The sequence below is a fragment of the Rhinoraja longicauda genome, chromosome 31 (genome assembly GCF_053455715.1).
Source record: "Rhinoraja longicauda isolate Sanriku21f chromosome 31, sRhiLon1.1, whole genome shotgun sequence".
Taxonomy (NCBI): domain Eukaryota; kingdom Metazoa; phylum Chordata; class Chondrichthyes; order Rajiformes; family Arhynchobatidae; genus Rhinoraja; species Rhinoraja longicauda.
In genome coordinates, this window is record NC_135983.1 from 8,685,861 (window position 1) to 8,705,085 (window position 19,225).

At 44.3% G+C, this 19,225-nt stretch overlaps 1 protein-coding gene across 3 annotated transcripts in view; it reads left to right on the top strand.

Annotated features, from left to right (window-relative positions):
• Nucleotides 1–18,018, top strand: part of dennd1a (DENN/MADD domain containing 1A) — a 514,736-nt gene extending 496,718 nt beyond the window's left edge. For 2 of the 3 annotated variants that reach the window (XM_078426383.1, XM_078426382.1), the window contains 3 exons: nucleotides 5,036–5,161; nucleotides 8,681–8,933; nucleotides 12,095–18,018. In XM_078426383.1, coding sequence (XP_078282509.1) covers nucleotides 5,036–5,161; nucleotides 8,681–8,933; nucleotides 12,095–13,381 — 1,666 coding nt within the window. In that variant the 3' untranslated portion in view covers nucleotides 13,382–18,018. The remainder of the gene's footprint in view (nucleotides 1–5,035; nucleotides 5,162–8,680; nucleotides 8,934–12,094) is intronic. The other variant, XM_078426384.1, reaches the window with a different exon arrangement.
• Nucleotides 18,019–19,225: the final 1,207 nt, after the last annotated feature.

Genomic DNA, 19,225 nt, shown 5'->3' on the forward strand with positions numbered 1-19,225 from the left:
ATTATGTGCAGGCAGATGTGATTAATTTATCTTAGCATCACGTTTGGCACAGATATTGTGGGACGAAGCACCTGTTCCTGTGCTGTACTGTTCCATGTTTAACATTAGGCTTTGGGCAGTTTAATATGCTAAACTCCTGTGAATGTCAGAGAAGCAATCATTTGCGAAAATAACTCCCTTCACGCGAGGCGGGAGGTGCTTTGTTATCAGTGTGGTCGGTAGGCTTCTTGTTCCCTGCATTCCTGCATAGGAAATATATTTATTTACTACCACACTTGGCAAATTTCCATTTCATTTTTGCTTTCCTGTCAACTCTCCTGATGCAGTACAGGGCACGTTAGTTCCTTCAGGCATGTAGCAAATTATCAGACAAGATATTTGCCACCTCGTGTCTTACAGGGTGAGGGAAATCTTTTGCTGCTCCTTCCTGAATTGCAATGTGGCAAACAATTGTACCTGTTGTTTCCAGTGCTTCCTGGTTATTTCATTTTTGTTTCCATATTTTTCTTAACGGCGTAGAAGGTGATTCGGGCCGTGATGTCAATGCCAGCTCTCAGAATAATCCTCTCAATCCAATCACATCTCCCTGAGGGGAATCGATAGGGTGGATGCACAGAGTCATCTACCCAGGGTGGGGTAATCAAGAACCAGAGGCCATAGGTTTAAAGTGAAAGGAAAAGATTTAATAAGAACCTGAGAGGCAACTTTTTCACAAAGAGTATGATGGGTGAATGGAATGAGCTGCCAAAGGAGGTAGTTGAGGCAGAAACCATAACAACGTTTAAAAGACATTTAGACAGGAACATAGATAGGAAGGGTTTAAAGAGATATGGGCCAAACACAGGCAGGTGGGACAAGTGTAGATGGGGCATCTTCGTCAGCAAGTTGGGCCGAAGGAAGGTGGGGTGAATGAGAGAGGCGGGGATATTGTAATTGGAGAGATCAGTGTTCTTGCTTTGGGTTGTAGGCTACCTAAGCAGAGCATAAGGCGCTGTTCCTCCATTTTGCCTGATCCTCGACTTGACAACTAGAATGTGAGATGTATAATTGGAGACGTATTCTTGCAGAAACTTGTAAGCTGTGCTCAAACAACATGCCACTTACATCGTTGGTGTTTTCGGAAAATGTGCTAAAATATAAATGAGTTCAGGCGTAAAACTCATAAAGATATTATCCTGGGAGGGATGTGGGATTCATCTGTTGCAGGGCGGGTGAGGTCTGCCACAATCCCCAAATCCAAAGCAATGGACAATAGGTGCAGGAGGAGGCCATTCGGCCCTTCGAGCCAGCACCACCATTCAACGTGATCATGGCTGATCATTCTCAATCAATACCCCGTTCCTGCCTTCTCCCCATACCCCCTGAATCCGCTATCCTTAAGAGCTCTATCCAGCTCTCTCTTGAATGCATTCAGAGAATTGTCCTCCACTGCCTTCTGAGGCAGAGAATTCCACAGATTTACAACTCTGACTGAAAAAGTTTTTCCTCATCTCCGTTCTAAATGGCCTACCCCTTATTCTTAAACTGTGGCCCCTGGTTCTGGACTCCCCCAACATTGGGAACATGTTTCCTGCCTCTAACGTGTCCAACCCCTTAATAATCTTATACGTTTCGATAAGATCCCCTCTCATCCTTCTAAATTCTAGTGTATACAAGCCTCGTTGCTCCAGTCTTTTAACATATAACAGTCCCAAAGCAATTGCATTCTCTCCTGTGTTATACACTAATGCGCTGTGCTCAGGTCAATCATTTCATGGAATCATATAACGGAGCAGGAGACCATTTGTCCCATCATCGTTGTACTAGCTCTTTGAAAGAGCTTGTCGCCAAATTTCCCCATACCTTTTCTCTTATCCAATTCCCTTTGCAAGTTGCAATGGATTTGGCTTCTATCAGGCAGCACATTCCAGATGTAACAAATGTATCCTTGTCTGGCCACTAATTCCGCATTAATGATCTTATTGCTGCATTGACTGACCCTCCCTACTCCATCAAAAAACACTCATTATTTGAGGGACCTAAATTTCATTTTACCTTTGGCTTCTCAATTCTTCCTGGAGAGCAATTCCAATCCTCCCAATCTCTCCTTATAGTTGAAATATTTTCCAAATAATTTCTCAAGCCGCATCAATATTCAAAAGTGATGTTATTTAGTTTAGTTTAGTTTAGAGATACAGCTTGGAAACAGGCCCTTCAGCCCACCGGGCATTTGCCAACCAGCGATCACCTATGCTAGACACTAGGGACAATTTACAGAAGCCAATTAACCTACAAACCTGCACGTCTTCGGGATGTGGGAGGAAACCGGTGCACCTGGAGAAAACCCACGAGCTCACAGGGAAATTGTACGAACTCCATACAGATAGCAACCATAATCAGAATCGAACCAGTGTCTTTGGCGCTGTAAGGCGGCAACTCTACCCGCTACGCTGCAGTGCGACCCCTTATTATAAGTTGAGAACTAGGAGCTGGGTCAAACTGTTAAAGATCATTGATCCTTGACCAGTTTATCCCCTTCTCCGCACACACACCCACCCAAATATCCCTCATCTTATTGAGAATCAAAAAATATCCATCACAGATATATTCCACCAGAATCTTCCAGGGTAGTAAATTCCAAACGCACAACTTTTTAATTCGCAATGGGATCCATAGTGTCACCAAGTGAAGCTACTTCTCATCTCAGTATTAAATAACTGGTCTCTTATTCTGTGACAATGGCCCTAGACATGGAAAATAGCCATCAGCAATAACCATCTAAGTAAAATCCTCTTAAAATCTGAGCTATTTCTGTGGCATAACATGTTTACAGTCAGGAACATTTTTTCACAATTCTGGTCACGAGCTGCAGAAACTGCAATTCTTGCAAATCCCTACTCCTAATGATCATGATCACAGGACAGCACAGCGGCACAGCGGTAGAGTTGCTGCCGTCAGAGACCCTGGTTCAATCCTGACTATGGATACTTGTCAGTACACAGTTTGTACGTTCTCCCCGTGACCTGCGTAGATTTTCTCCGGGATCTCTGGTTTCCTCCCACATTCCAAAGAAGTACAGGTTTGTAGGTTAATTGGTTTGGTATAATTGTAATTTGTCCCGAGTGTGTTTGGGATAGTGTATGTGTGCGGGGATCGCTGGTGGGTGCGGACTCGTTGGGCTGAAGGGCCCGTTTCCACGCTGTATATCTAAACTAAACTAAACATAAGCCTTTCTTTTATTTAATCAACTACTTGTGAATATGCCCATCCACCTTTCTGAACTCCTCATGCAAAGTACTGGTGTCCAATTCCTCACAAGATGGTGCTATTATTTACAGATATACACATCAGTACAATGACCGACATTCCAATGGAACCTGCCAACTTGCTGATCACAAATTAAACCTTGCTAATGTAGGCCAGCGTGAACACATATGTGCTGAACAACCTTCCTGTGGCATATATTTCTGTTAGTTTTTCAGTTCTTGATCATGTCTGCCAGAATAGTCTGAAAGAACTGTTTTGTTGAAGTATAAACATGTATACAAAACTGAACAGAATGTTGGGAGGATTAATTGAGCATCAACTTCTGTTCTGCTGTGGGAAATAAGCAATTAAAAATAAATTAGGGAAAGTCGACCAAGGTTTGGTGATCTGGTAGCCGCTGGAAAGTGGGCAAAGGAGCATTAACATGGAGGCTCATCCTTCCATCTCCCTTAATCATGAGGAGCAAGTGGACTGTAGAGTTGATTATTCAAGAACAGATATGTTTCTTCCCATTTCATCATCCAGAATTTTCTTCTGTGGAAAATACAGAGCAATCCAGTGATGCTGCCTGTTCCGTTGAGTTACTCCAGCATTTTGTGTCTATCTTCGGTGCAAAGCAGCATCTGCAGTTCCTTCCTACACAGTTCTTGTGAAACAATGGTTCCTGTAATCTCATCATTTCCAGGCCTGAGTGCTGTTGGTTTCAATGTCTTGGCTTTCAACTGAACTGTTCCTCCTATCTCCCTGTAATCTTTCCAGATGCCCCGTGATATCACCCTCCTAGGAGTTTCCATTTGCATGTCAGTTCAATATTGAAGCCAGTCTCAATTCGGAAAAGTCTCGGGTGCGGGGGGAATGTGTGGAGGCTCCAACACCTACCTAGTGCACCATTGTCAACTTCTCCCCTTCTGCCACCTAAGGTGGAACCACTGTGGGGTCGCGCATCCTAGGAGTGCTGCGGACTCCCACGTGTCAGCTAGAGTCACATCCGGGAAACTTGACGTTGTCGACTCCCCCTCCCACAGTCCCAACGCTGCACTCTTTTCTCAAGTCAGCCACTTCCTTCGAAATGTGACAAAACTCACAATTGGTTCCCCGACCCATAACAGCTCAATATTGACCATCCTCAAGGTAGAACGAAGCATTCACACCACATTCTGTCATCTGTTCACAGGGAAACATATCATCTTTCTGGGAACAAGGAACTGCAGGTGTTGCTTTACAAAAAAACAAAACACAAAGTGCTGGAGAAACTGAGCGGATCAGGCAGCATCCATGGAAATCACGGATAGGTGATGCTTCGGGTCGGGATCCTTCTTCAGATTGATAGGACGGTCGTGAAGAGTTCTGACCCGAAACGGACCTGTCCATGTTCTCCAGGGAAGCTGCCTGACCCGCTGAGTCTTTCCAGTACTTTATATCATCTTTCTAAATCACTTTGCTTTCTCTTTGGTTATGCCACATCTTGCTGTTACTCACTGGCATTTGTTAATATCGAATATATTGGTGCTGGAGACTGATTATATACACACAGTATCAAATAAATCCATTCTCATTTAATAATGCAAGAAAATAATGCCAGCTGTAACATTCTAAAATCAATGATGTTCCAATATGAGAAACGTCCGTTTATATTTCATGTTTCACACACAGTTGAAGTGCAGAATGACCTGTTTGAAAGCTGGTGTGTTAGAATCTCTATGTCCGCGTTGTCTTGCTGTTTCGGCAGTGATTTTTCAGCCTTTGCTCTTCTGCGAGTAAAATTCAATTTTCTTCCTGTTTTCTTCAGCATCGTCAGGCCCACACGGCACTACACAGTGTTCCTTTCTGAGGAATCCTCTGATGATGAACTTCACCACGAAGAGAACTCTATATCTGCCTTCTCTGAAAGCTTTCTCTTCACTCCTTTTGAATGGTCTAATGGCTTCTTCCTTTATATTCTATTCATTGAGAAATTAGTGCATGACCTTCAGATTAAATGTGCCGTGTCTTGCATTGTCTGTGGTCTTGACAGTACGTATATGTATAATGCATGGCTGTCTTTTAGCGTTAAGCAGGCTCCGTTTATTAAATATCTATTTTTAGGCATTTTGCTATCATTGGGTAGAATTATTTATTACATCCGTCTAATGGCCACTGTTTATGTTGATCATTCAGTTACAAATTACTGCAGCAGTTTTGCCTAATCTTTTAACTATGGGTCAAAGTGCAGCTTGCTCGCATGCAGTCAAGGATTATTTCATGGCAGTGGAAGACTTGGATGCGTCTCCCTATAGTCAATAGGTCAGGCTTTCCAGCATGATGACTGCCTTTTATCTTACACTATCAAAGAAAAGCCTTAATACGGGCAAGGATAAATAACAAGAGCAAAATTGAAAGCTAAACTGCTTTTATTCTTTTGTGTTGCTGGTGAGTTTAAAGTAGAAATTCTTTTACCTTTTCTCATCGGCTGCATTGTTTGGAATGCTATCAAAAAAAAGTAAATGATATATAACAACCCAATTCAGCTCCCCATCAGACGATGCAAGTAACAGTTTGTTCAGGCCACAAAGACATGCTCATTTGTCAACTGAGCAAAAACACTGCTGGAGGATCTCAGCGGGTCAGGCAGCATCCGTGGAGGGAAATGGGAGGGTGACATCTTGGGTCAGGATCTTTTATCAGTCAGAAGAAGCGTCCCGATTTCTTAAATGTCTTCTGCCCATTTCCCTCCACAGACGCTGCCTGACCCGCTGAGTTCCTCCAGCAGTTTGTTTTACGCTCAAGCTTCCAGCATCCATGTCATCTCTTGCGCGGCGACTGCTGTTTCCGCCCCAGCTGGGAGTTCAGACCAAGCAACACAAAACTTATTGATTGTACATTTGCATCAGAAACGGCAGCCAGGCAAGGGTGGAGCACTGGAGGTGGGGTAACCGAGCTGTCCAAAAGATCACAGAGAGTGCAAAGTGTCCCGCACTCTTCTGACGAAACTTTAGTAAAGGCAGGTGCTCTTGTGAAGGCATTATCAAAATACTTTAAGCTCTTTACACAGAACATAGAAAGGTACAGTTCAGGAGCAGGCCGTTCAGCCCACAATACCCATGCTGAACATATGCATGGTTAAACTAATCTCCTATGACTGCTTGTGATCCATATCTCTCTGGTCCCTGCATGCCTATGTAAAAACCTCTTAAATGCCACGTATCTGCCTCCACCAATAACCTCTGACAATGTGTTCCAGGCACCCACCACTGTCTGTTTAAAAAAAAAACTTGTCCCACACATCTTTAAACTTTGCCCCTCTAAACTTAAAGCTATGCCTTCTAGTCCTTGATATCTCCCTCTAGGGAAAAAGGTTTTTATTGTGAACCCTATTTATGCCTCTCATAATTTTATGGACAACAACACAAGATCTTTCAAAGTTCAGCCATTCTTGTTTCTTATTTGGATTATTTCCACTTCTGTCCATCCTTTCTCTCTCAGCTTTCGGAGTCTCCTGTACAATTAGCTGGCATTGCACTTTCCTGAATAATATTTTTGACATGCTACAAATTTCCAGAGAACTGTGGCATAAAGACTTTCTTCTTTAAGACAACTCACGTGTGAGGTCTAACTATCAAATGGAATGAACTCCATATAATGCAGTTCCCCTTTGAGTTATTAATATGTAATCCTGATTTAAATTGCTTTTGATTTGCTTTTCATGATGTGTTGTACCATCAGGATGGAGTGGGTATAATGATAAGAAGATCCTTTGAGCCTTTCTTTCATTTCTCTCCAGTAAAACTTGGAATCCTATTAGTGGGATTGAATTAATTTAACGACTTCTTCTTAGCTGAACGAAGAACCTATTGCAGAAATGATTCATGAGGGCAGGTAGTGCAGATGGAACTCAGCTGACACGTGAGAATAGAATAGACCAGCAGACCAACTGTGTGCTATTTTTTTTTGAGAAAGATCAATGTTACCTTCGGCCAATGGTAATGTTAGAGTGGTTGATTCAACACCAGAGTTAACATCACCAAGTCACAAGGTCACAATCTGTAGATTTATTTGGAGGTCTCCAAGCAAACCTTAAAGACAACATTTAGGTCACTGTAATAATGGCTAAAGTTAGAAATAACTTTGGGCGTCACAGTGGCACAGTCGGTAGAGTTGCAGCCACACAGCGCCAGGGAGCTGGGTTCGATCCTGAGTTGCACATTCTACTTGTGACCGTGTGGGTTTCCTCCCATATCCCAAAGATGTGCAGGTTAATTGGCCTCTGCAAATTGCCCCTAGTGTTCAGGAAGTGGTTGAGAAAGAGGGGTAACGTAGAACTAGCGTGAACAGATGGTCGATTGTCAGCATGGACATAGACAATAGACAATAGGTGCAGGAGGAGGCCATTCGGCCCTTCGAGCCAGCACTGCCATTCAATGTGATCATGGCTGATCATTCTCAATCAGTACCCCTTCCTGCCTTCTCCCCATACCCCCTGACTCCGCTATCCTTAAGAGCTCTATCTAGCTCTCTCTTGAATGCATTCAGAGAATTGGCCTCCACTGCCTTCTGAGGCAGAGAATTCCACAGATTCACAACTCTCTGACTGAAAAAGTTTTTCCTCATCTCAGTTCTAAATGGCCTACCCCTTATTCTTAAACTGTGGCCCCTTGTTCTGGACTCCCCCAACATTGGGAACATGTTTCCTGCCTCTAGCGTGTCCAACCCCTTAATAATCTTATACGTTTCGATAAGATCTCCTCTCATCCTTCATGGTGGGCCGAAGGGCCTATTTCCATGCTGTATTTCTAAACAAAACTAACCGTAACGTTTTGAAAAAAAGGTTAAAAACCAGCATTATTACAATTGTCAGATGATACAGTCTTTTAAATAAATTAATGCTTAGTTGGATTTCACATGCACAATGCTTGAGTAAACATGAGCACAGATAACACAAGCAGCAACATATCTTCAGTAACCATTACATCAGGCCACAGATCCTTCATTCAGTAGTTACTGTAGATTCCAGATAAGGCAAATACAATGCCCTCCATAATGTTTGGGACAAAGACCCATCATTTATTTATTTGCCTCTGTACTCCACAATTTGAGATTTGTAATAGAAAAAAAAATCACGTGTGGTTAAAGTGCACATTGTCAGATTTTATTAAAGGGTGTTTTTATTCATTTTGGTTTCACCATGTAGAAACTACAGCTGTGTTTATATTTTTTTCTATTACAAATCTCAAATTGTGGAGTACAGAGGCAAAATAAATAAATGATGGGTCTTTGTCCCAAACGTTATGGAGGGCACTGTAACCAGGAGTGCACTGTATTCTGTGCCCTTGAAGTTTGAGTTTGTAATTCACTGCCTTTTACATCAGCTAATGCGAAATTCCATTGGCAAGAAGTTTGCTTTATTGTATTTTAGACGTAACCTTGATTTGGCCCTTTTCTGTTACCCATTTGCCAGGCCTCAACCATATAAAACGTTAAAGGAATCCGATATAGCCGATGGCGATGCTTTGAATACAGAGAAGAGGCAAGGGCACAACATCTTACCCAGCCTGCCGGTACCAACCAGGAACATGGATGTGAATTTACTGGACGACATTTTCAGTAGTATTAAGATAACTTCGCAACATCAGCCGCTCAGCCAAGCGAAGAGTATGGAAGACCTGAGGACACCTAAAGAGGAGGAAATAGAAAATCCGTTTGCAAATCAGGTTTGAGCACCCGATTCTGTACTCTCCACATAACCCTGTTCTTCATGCTCCCACGTTCTCCTAATTGACAGCGAACCGTCCAGAGGAAGGGTCTCGACCCGAGACCCTGTGCATTCACCCTATCTATTCCCTCCATTTCTCTACACAGATGCCGCCTGAGCCACTGAGTTCCTCCAGCACTTTGCTTTATTTTTACAACGGGCAAATCCTGTCAGACGAATCCTGCTGTGGGTGTGTGGAGACACCAGGAACTGCAGATGCTGGTTTACTAAGAGAGGCACAGAGTGCCAGAGTAACTCAGCGGGTTAGGCAGTATCTCTGGAGTACATGGTAGGTGACGTATCAGGTCAAGACCCTTCTACCTATGTTTCGGATCGGGTCTCTTCGGCCTCGAAGCATCTCTGGAGAGAAGGAATGGGTGGCGTTTCTGCAGTCTGAAGAAGGGTCTCGACCCGAAACGTCACCCATTCCTTCTCTCCAGAAATGCTGCCTGTCCCGCTGAGTTACTCCTGCTTTTTGAGTCTATCTTCGGTTAAACCAGCATCTGCAGTCCCTTCTTACACAGAGTTTAGTTTAGTTTAGAGATACAACACGGAAACGGGCCCTTCGACCCACCGAGTCCGCACCAACCAGCGATCCCCGCACATTAACACTATCCTACACACACTAGGGACAATTTTACACATACACCAAGCCAATTAATCTACATACCTGCACGTCTTTGGAGTGTGGGAGGAAACCGAAGATCTCGGTGAAAACCAACGTGGTCACGGGGAGAACGTGCAAACTCCGTACAGACAGCACCCGTAGTCGGGATTGAACCTGGGACTCCGACGCTGCATTCGCTGTAAGGCAGCAACTCCACCGCTGTGCCAACATGGCTGCCCCCCTTACATTGGGAAATCTATCTCTTTGATCCGATGAGAGGTTGTAGGATCAGAACAAAACACTTATTTCAACTGGGATTCTCACCTCCTGGACAATGGAGAAAGTAATTTTTGTTATGTTATTTTTCTTCATTTCCCTCTTTCTGCACCTTGACGTTCTCAGTGAGTTTTATGAATGGAAAATGATATTTCAAAACTGTTAAATTCTCTTGCAGACTTTGATTACTTGGCAAAGGTCCTCCCTCAGCTTTGCCTCATTAATATTGGTTTATTATCACGTCACGTGTACTGAAATACTGTGGGAAACATTGTTTGGTTGCAATCTAGTCAAATTATGCCGTACATGAACACACGCAAGTACAACAAGTATTGCAGAGTGCAGAATATATTGTTACAGTGTTATAACATTACAATTGCAGAGAAAGGGGGCAAGGGTTGCTATGTAGTAGATTGGAAGATCGGGACTGGACCCTTGGTGTATGGGAGAACGATTCAGTAGGATGATAACAGCAGGGGAAAAGCTGTTGCTGAATTTAGTAGAACGTGCTTTCAAGCTTTTGTTTCTTCTGCCCGATGGGAGAGGGGAGAGGAGGAGTTGACCAGGGTGTATATAGTCCTTCGTTATGCTGAAGGGCACGGGCGGCACGGTGGCGCAGCGGTAGAGTTGCTGCCTTACTGCGCCAGAGACCCGCGTTCGATCCCGACTACGAGTGCTGTCTGTATGGAGTTTGTACGTTCTCCCCGTGACCACGCAGATTTTGTCTGGGTTCTCCGGTTTCCTCCCACGCTCCAAAGATGTGCATGTTTGTAGGTCAATTGGCTGCGGTAAAGATCGTAAATTGCCCCTAGTGTTAGTGCGCTGAGATCGCTGGTCGGCGTCGACTCGGTGGGCCGAAGGGCCTGTTTCCGGGGTGTATCACTCAACTAAGACACAATGGTGGAGTAACTCAGTGGGTCAGGCAGCTCTGGAGAACATGGGTATGTGATGTTTTGGCTCTCTTGGTGAGACCGCACCTGGAGTATTGTGTACAGTTTTGGTCTCCTAATCTGAGGAAAGACATTCTAGCCCTAGAGGTAGTACAGAGAAGGTTCACCAGATTGATCCCTGGGATGGCAGGACTTTCATATGAACAAAGACTGGATAGACTAGGCTTATACTCGCTGGAATTTAGAAGACTGAGGGGATCTTATCGAAACATATAAAATTCTTAAGGGGTTGGAGAGGCTAGATGCGGGAAGATTGTTCCCGATGTTGGGGAAGTCCAGAACCAGGGGTCACAGCTTAAGGATAAGGGGGAAGTCTTATAGGACCGAGATAAGAAAACATTTCTTCACACAGAGAGTGGTGAGTCTGTGGAATTCTCTGCCACAGAGGGTAGTTGAGGCCAGTTCATTGGCTATATTTAAGAGGGAGTTAGATGTGGCCCTTGTGGCTAAAGGGATCAGGGGGTATGGAGAGAAGGCAGGTACAGGATACTGAGCTGGATGATCAGCCATGATCATATTGAATGGCGGTGCGTACAGGCTCGAAGGGCCGAATGGCCTACTCCTGCACCTATTTTCTATGTTTCTATGACCCTTCTTCTGGCCTTAATGTTTTTTTATATCACAAAATGTATTTAATTATTAAAAATAATATTTGCAATATAATAAAACAAAGCAGATCCCACCACCATAATACAAGACAAACAAATACACTAAAAGAACTGCTATACAACTATGTTACAATCCTTGTCCAGGATGCATTCCACCCCCCCCCCCCCCCCCCCCCCCCCGCGGTGCCCAGCAGTCCTGCTATCCAAGATCATATTGAATGGTGGTGCCGGATAGAAGGGCCGAATGGCCTACTCCTGCACCTATTTTCTATGTTTCTATGTGTCCATGCCCACCATCAATCACCCGTTCACTTGTCCTATCCTACACACTAGGGACAATTTATACAATTAACCTCGACACAATTAACCTACAAACCCGCAAAACCTTGGGATAGGGGAGGAAACCAGAGCACCCAGAGAAAACTCACGAGGTCACAGGGAGAGCATGCCAACTCCGTACAGATAGCACATGAGGTCAGACTCGAACACGGGTCTCTGGCGCTGCAAGGCAGCATCTCTACCGCTGCGCCACTGTTAATGACGCCACAAGTCAGTCTCATGCATTATAACCCGTTGATAAGGGCAAGCCAAACTAAGGACCGTCCCCAAACCCTGACTCTACTGATGTTTTTACTGCACGTCAAAAACAGGTCGCATTTGTGTTTTTGTGTCTTTGCAGTGGAAAGGGATGGCATCGTCTGAGAAGGGCAAGGCGGTGTCGACAGGGCTGCACCACACGCTGCCTCACACCAAGCTGCGCAGCACGGGCCACGACGACACGTCCCTGGGCGTCAAGCCCATCACCAGCTCCTCGCCTGGAAGCATTCACTTTGGAGGCTTCTTCACGTCCGTCGAGGGCGAGTCTTCGGATGCTCCAGGGGGCAACATCACCATTCCCCGGCCCCAAGGCAGGAGGTCAGCGGAGAAGGGAATCGGGCTGCCCCCTCCAGCGGCTGTCAGCCGGGTGGTCAAGCAGCAGGCTTTTCCCGGCCTGGACCAGGATGACGGCAAGGAAGATGCATCCGGGCCCAGTGCTAGCTCGGTGTCAGACATGTTGCAAGAGGCCGCTGGAGCTGAGAAGAAACCCCCAGCATCAGACTTAACACCGTCATTAAACCTGTCACCTCAGCCTCCACCGAGTTCATGTGCGACTGATATTCTCAAACCCATCAAAATCAGCCGTGGAGTGGATAGCAGGAACGATCTCCTGAGTCTGTTGGATCCACTCAGCGCCAGTTCCGACCATGACAGGGGCCAGTCTCCAGCTGCCAACCCGTCCCTGCCACCCGCCTCGTCCCTGCCCCCAGCTCCCGCTCCCGCTCCATTGGTGTTTGCTGCACCGGGGACTGACCTTGGTTTAAGTACTCCACCCGCTTCCTTACAATTCAGCCAGTCCCTGGGGTACTCGGCCCCCAGCCCTGCACCCATGGCACACTTTCCCCAACCTCCCTCCTACCCGTTTTCCCAAACCCTGCCCTCAGTCCACCCCTTCCCTCAGACCCAGCCCCCCGCCCCACACTTTGCCTCTCCTGCAGCCTCTGTTTTTGCTTCGGGCTTCCTGCCATCAGCCCCGAACTTCTTCAAACCGCAGATGCCCCACAGAAACTACTCGGCCCCTTCCCTCCACCACTTGTACACTCAACCCAAGGCTTTGCCCCAATCGGGGACCTTCAGCAAGCAAAGCACAATCTCCTCGACAAGCCTGGGCTACACGGCAACAGCCCCCAAAACAGGTACAAGTGCAGCTGATTCCAATCCAGCCGTGCCTGGCACAGGGAAAAACTTGACCGAGCTGCCTTTGGTCCCACCAAAGCCTTCCAAAGGTCCCGAGAGAATTTCCAAGCCCTCTGAGCCCAGCGTGGCCGGAGATCCCTTTGCAGCTTTGCTCAACGCTACGAAGAAGGAAGCCGCAACGTCGCAGAGTAGGGTTGACCAGCTCAGGAAGAGGTGGGAGACGTTTGAGTAACAGCCGACACAGGAGTGTCCTGTGAATGAACGAGCAACACTGGAGTCTCCATGTACTGTGGCCTTTGGATGCTTCACATTAAAAATGTCTCGTTAGAAAGGGTACACTGTACACGAGGCTGTTCCGTATGGTTTCTGTATTAGCCATGAGCAGTGCGTCGTGTACCCATGATAGTTGAGGCGAGGTGGTTTTACCACACCCCTCATGATATTTAAAACCCGCGGCAAGCCACGTCCATTGATTTACACATGACCTGCTCTAGATGGTGATGTATTGTGACTTTCGCATTCGCTTTCCGGCAAAGAAACGCTCCCCGAAAAGCAGTCGAAGCTCAAACTGACGGTTGCCTTCTTCGATTCTATTGTGTTCCTTTTATTACGCCCAGTGATGGCATTGAAGTGTACTCTTCTGTCACCACCATGGCACCTCGCCCGTAGCACTGAGATTGAATCCTTGCATCATGTCTAGCCTATTAAGTACCACACTTTAAATTTGCCAGTGTAGTTATTAATTTTTTGCTGCATCCTTCTCTCGTAGTGCACTGTATCGAGCAGTATTTTGATAATTCCATGGGTTATCATCAAATTAATCTCAACATTCTTAATTTCCCCTACCATGGCATCAGAGAGTGAAACCTGTGGCTTCTGACCATGAACTTTTCTTTTCAAAGAGTTAATTATGACAAAGTATTGTGTATTTATTGTAATCGTGTGTGCAAAGGAAGCAGAGTCAAATCAGTGTTCAGCAGTATCATACATTTCTCTCCCAGCTCAGCAAAGCTGCGTTAATACAGTCTTGTTAGTAAAATATTTATATTGGCCTTGCTGTGGGGCAGGTTTTGCGTCAGTTGGTTGTGCCCGGGTTAATAGATTTTTCAATTTAGATTTGTTTTAGAATAATCCACGGCTCTGTGTCTTAACGTATGGTCACTACCAGTGTGATACTAGCTAGCAACCTTGACTGAGTATTATAATGGTTGACACAACGTGCTTAGTGATCCAAGTGGAACAAAGATCCTTTTCGCCGATCTCTGCCTGTGTTACCACTGACGGTTTCATGCCAAGCACCAGCGCAGAAGGCCCGATCTAAGTGAATCCTCCTCAAACTATTCAAGGTGAGTGGGGGACTTCCTTGAGCTTTTACCAGGTTTTTTAATTCACTCACGCTGCTTATTCTCCCTTTCTGATGCACCATTCTCTGATCATAAATAGCAATGGGTTCGTACTTCCTAAGATTCTCTTAAATAACGGTCCCACGTTGGCCTGAGTAGATATTGGCCACTTCTGCCGAGAGGCACTGCAGGTATTGTAGGTACATTAAAGCTACCCAGAAAGACGTATGAAGTAACACTCCTGGGACACACTGCCTTTCTGTGTATGTATTCTTGCTGTTCACCTCGTGACATTTTTACAACCTTTGAGGAAGGAATGTTTGCTTAAGGGACTGCAGTACTATTTGTCGAAGCTGTGTTTTTCCCCCCAGTATTCGCTCAGTTAACGTACCCGGATCCTTTCTGACTGAACTCTGGTGATTCTTGTACGGAACAGTGAGGTGAAACAAAGATTGCACAACTATATTCACAAATTTTGATGGCGTGTAGTTCAAGCAAGATTTTGCCTCTCGTCCTGCATCAGTTTCTCAAACGCGCTGGGCAAACCTGTTGCGCTGTGGGTTATAAAGACCGGCATTTCTACATCTCCCTCTGATTTCTAACCCATTTCAGCGCCTTATCGTACCTTGGGAAAAATGAGTTCAAGCCACCATGTTTAAAATATACAGACTTCTTTCTTAATAGGTCACGTAATCAATCAAAGATGTCATCAAATATTGCGCAGATAATCTTGCACCTGATAATCAAAGAACATATTCAGTATTTATAAACTGCCGGGTTACGTCCTCTCTGCAATATCATTTTTCCACCCTTTGACCTAATGCCAAAAGCTTAAACATTGCAGACTTTACTTTGAACATGTGAGGAATGTCTGATGTTTTCTGAGTATAAACTGTTACTGTTGTTCAATTCCCACATCCGTGATCCATTAGAGCACTTGCCTTCAGCTACTGACACTTGTGTTAAAGTTTAGAATGTATCTCTTTCTTTGTAGTCTTTAAGGCAGAGAACTTCTAAATGGAAGAGTTGACCAAGGACCCACCATCCCACACATGAGGTGGCTGCTGCTTGTGCAAATGTAGCATGTTTAAAGACTCTCCCACCAACAGCCTGCCCTTTCTCTCTCTCTCAAACACACACACACACACACACACACACACTCTCTCTTAAACACAGGCACACTCTTTCAAACGCACGCACACTCTCAAACATATGCACACTCAAACACGCACACTCTCACACATACACATTCTCTCAGCACACAATCTCAAACACGCACACTCTCTCAAACACACACACTCTCTCAAATACACATCTACATTCACCAGAAAGCTCCACAGATGATAAAAAGGTGTTACATAATAACGTCCAGGTTTCAGTGCACTTAATTGCACAGTCAGTCACTCCCCAGACCAGTGCTTATGCTGAGCAACTTGTGAACGAGATCACGGATGGATCAAACAGTCCAAAATAAATGCATGCAAACATTAATTAGTATATAAAGTATGTTTGTACTCATAAATAAAATAGTTTAATATGTTTGCAATTTTAAGAGATACTTTGCATTTGCCTCCCAGCTAAATTAATATCAAATTTTTGGGGTTTTTTCTCAACTTTGTACAACCCACTCAAGATGCTTGAAACGCTTACTGATCATTCCTGCTTTACATGACAGAACTTTCAAATACCTGAAGTGGGATTTTGGGCCCCTATAATCATGATTGACTTGAGATGGAATGCTCACTATATTAGTTGGAAGTTTGGGCACGAAGCACCAAGCTGAACACGCAGATTATTACTCGTTGTTTAGCTGGTGTTTTTTTTACTCTGCATATTTTGCACTGTGGAAATGGTATCCCACCAATGATGATAGTGGCTTCATTGGCACTGACACTGTGCAGTTGTGGGACGAGCTGATCCTTGCGGCTAAGGTTTATCAGCACATGATAAGGTACTGAAAATTTGCTCGGTTTGAAGCTTGTCAAATTTTATCATGAAATGAGGGTCGTAGCAAAGTAAGCTGTTCATGTAGCTACAAAAGATGCCACCGTTCAAAACAAATACACCTTGGTGTTTGTTCCTATTCAAAGCCATTTGATACTCTAACCCACACGACCAAGAAACCTGGCACAAGTTTCCAGATAGATAATTAATTCCAAGCAGCCTTTTGTACGTGTCTTCAAAGATATGGAATACTTAAGCACACTTCAGCTAAGTAGATGCAAAATTTACACATTTGGAATAGCTATTACATTCTAAGTAGTCAAATAATTGCTTTGGAAAATCCATGTGAAGTAGTCGATCATATGATACTGCAGTGGCTTTTGACAAGAACTGTAAAACACACATTTCCTGAGAATTGTGATACGTTATTAATGTGCCTCAAACACTTCTGAATGTAAATTAGTGTGTGATAGACCACGGCTGAGGTAGAAGACAAAGCAGCGTTGATGTTAGTGAATCCGTTTGATTTACCCACACTAAGTCACTGCAGCAAATCCTCACGATGATAGCAGCCATCCTTGGCACTGTACAATACGCTGAGAGGATTCCCGCTGAAGCTTACACATCGCTTTTGAAAACTTGGCTCCATAAACGCTGCTAAGTAAGTGTACCAAATTCCTGGGTATATTGTGAAGAGTGTTTCTTTACCAGCTTGTCAGGTGTGCAGTTTTGTTCTATGCATCTATTTCTAGTTTAATATATTTGTCCACTAATATTGTGATTGTGTTTTATGTATTGAATTTTATGGTGTGCGGCAAAAACTTTTCAATTCTCCCGGAAGGGATTTCTTGATGTATTGAGTAACAGCAACACAGTCCGTGACCACGAAGGTTTTCCACTGAGCTTTCATCTAGACTGGCCACAGATACAAGTATATACGCAGTGAATTTCTGATGATGTTGACATTAAGCAATAGCTATTGAGTGTTTATTTTAATTGCAATAATAGTACATCTAGTATTTGTAACCAGGGCCCCAGTGACACTTTAATCTCAACTGGTATCGGCGGTTTCTCATCAAGTATTATGAACGGCCCACGGTTTACCTATTTAGAGATTACTTATTTTGTTGTAGAATGTATTGACACTATGATTCTCAGTCGAGCGTTTAAAAAAAAAAAACTGGTGCAGAAGTTCAGACACACGTTCCACAAAACTTGCCCAAAAGAAATGTTGCTTGAAAAATTCAGAAGGCAAGTGTCTCCACGCTTTTAAACCCAGGCTTTTTCTCATGGCTGTTTTCCAAAGTTGGTTGTGTACAGAAATTTCTGCATTTCTATGTCCAAAGACACTGTTTAGTTTCTGACAAAAAAAAAATGGAATCAAAGTATGTTAGATAATGGTTCACCGCACACTTTGCTGGGCCCAGTGCTCAGACGGCTGGGCTGAGATTCAGTGCGTTATTATTAGTGTGTTCTGTTATCGATTATCACTCGTACAACTGAACAAATGACTTTTGTAATTAAAATGGTGGAATGGAATTGTAAACTGACTGAGTGATGTTGGAGGGTTTGAAAGTAATAAAAGTGATGATTCTCCTGTGTACCTCTCTGGGTTTTCTTCTTCATCGTTTATTAGCAATCTGGTGCAGACGCTTAATGATTCAATTAACTTGTCGATCTCCAAAGACACTCAATAACCCTTATTTTTGTTCATTGTTATTATGCATTCCGCAGAATGGCACTGTAGCCCAACACATGTTAGTCCCTGAGGTTTAGTTATTTATACTTTTTTTTAAAAACTTGTGCAAAATTGACTAGGTTTAATTTAATCAGGGGATTATTTTCTGTAATGCCAGCAAAAATTAGCACCCAAATAGAAGGGACTTGTACACCTTTATGTAGAAGGGTCCCAACCCATAACGTCCTGTTCATTCCCTCCACAGATCATAAGGTCATAGGAATACCCCCATTCAATCATGGCTGATCTATCTCTCCCTCCTAACCCCATTGTCCTGCCTTCTCCCCATAGCCGTTGATATCTGTACTCCTCAAGAATCTATATATCTCCGCCTTTAAAATATCCACAGCCTTCTGTGGCAATGAATTCCACAGATTCACCACCCTCTGACTAAAGAAATTTCTCCTCATCTCATTTCTAAAAGAACGTCCTTTAGTTCTGAGGCCATAATTCCCGGAATGGCGGGACTGTCGTATGTTGAAAGGCTGGAGCAATTAGGCTTGTATACACTGGAATTTAGAAGGATGAGGGGGGATCTTATTGAAACATATAAGATAATTAGGGGATTGGACACATTAGAGGCAGGAAACATGTCAAGGGGCCACAGTTTAAGAATAAGGGGTAGGCCATTTAGAACGGAGATGAGGAAGAACTTTTTCAGTCAGAGAGTGGTGAAGGTGTGGAATTCTCTGCCTCAGAAGGCAGTGGAGGCCAGTTCGTTGGATGCTTTCAAGAGAGAGCTGGATAGAGCTCTTAAGGATAGCGGAGTGAGGGGGTATGGGGAGAAGGCAGGAACAGGGTACTGATTGAGAGTGATCAGCCATGATCGCATTGAATGGCGGTGCTGGCTCGAAGGGCTGAATGGCCTACTCCTGCACCTATTGTCTATTGTCTATAACCTCTAGTCCCAGACTCTCCCACTAGTGGAAACATCCTCTCCACATCCATTCTATCCAAGCCGATCACTATTCTGTACGTTTCAATGCGGGTTCTTCCAAACTCCAGCGAGTACAGGCCCAGTGGCGACAAACGCTCATCATAGGTTAACCTA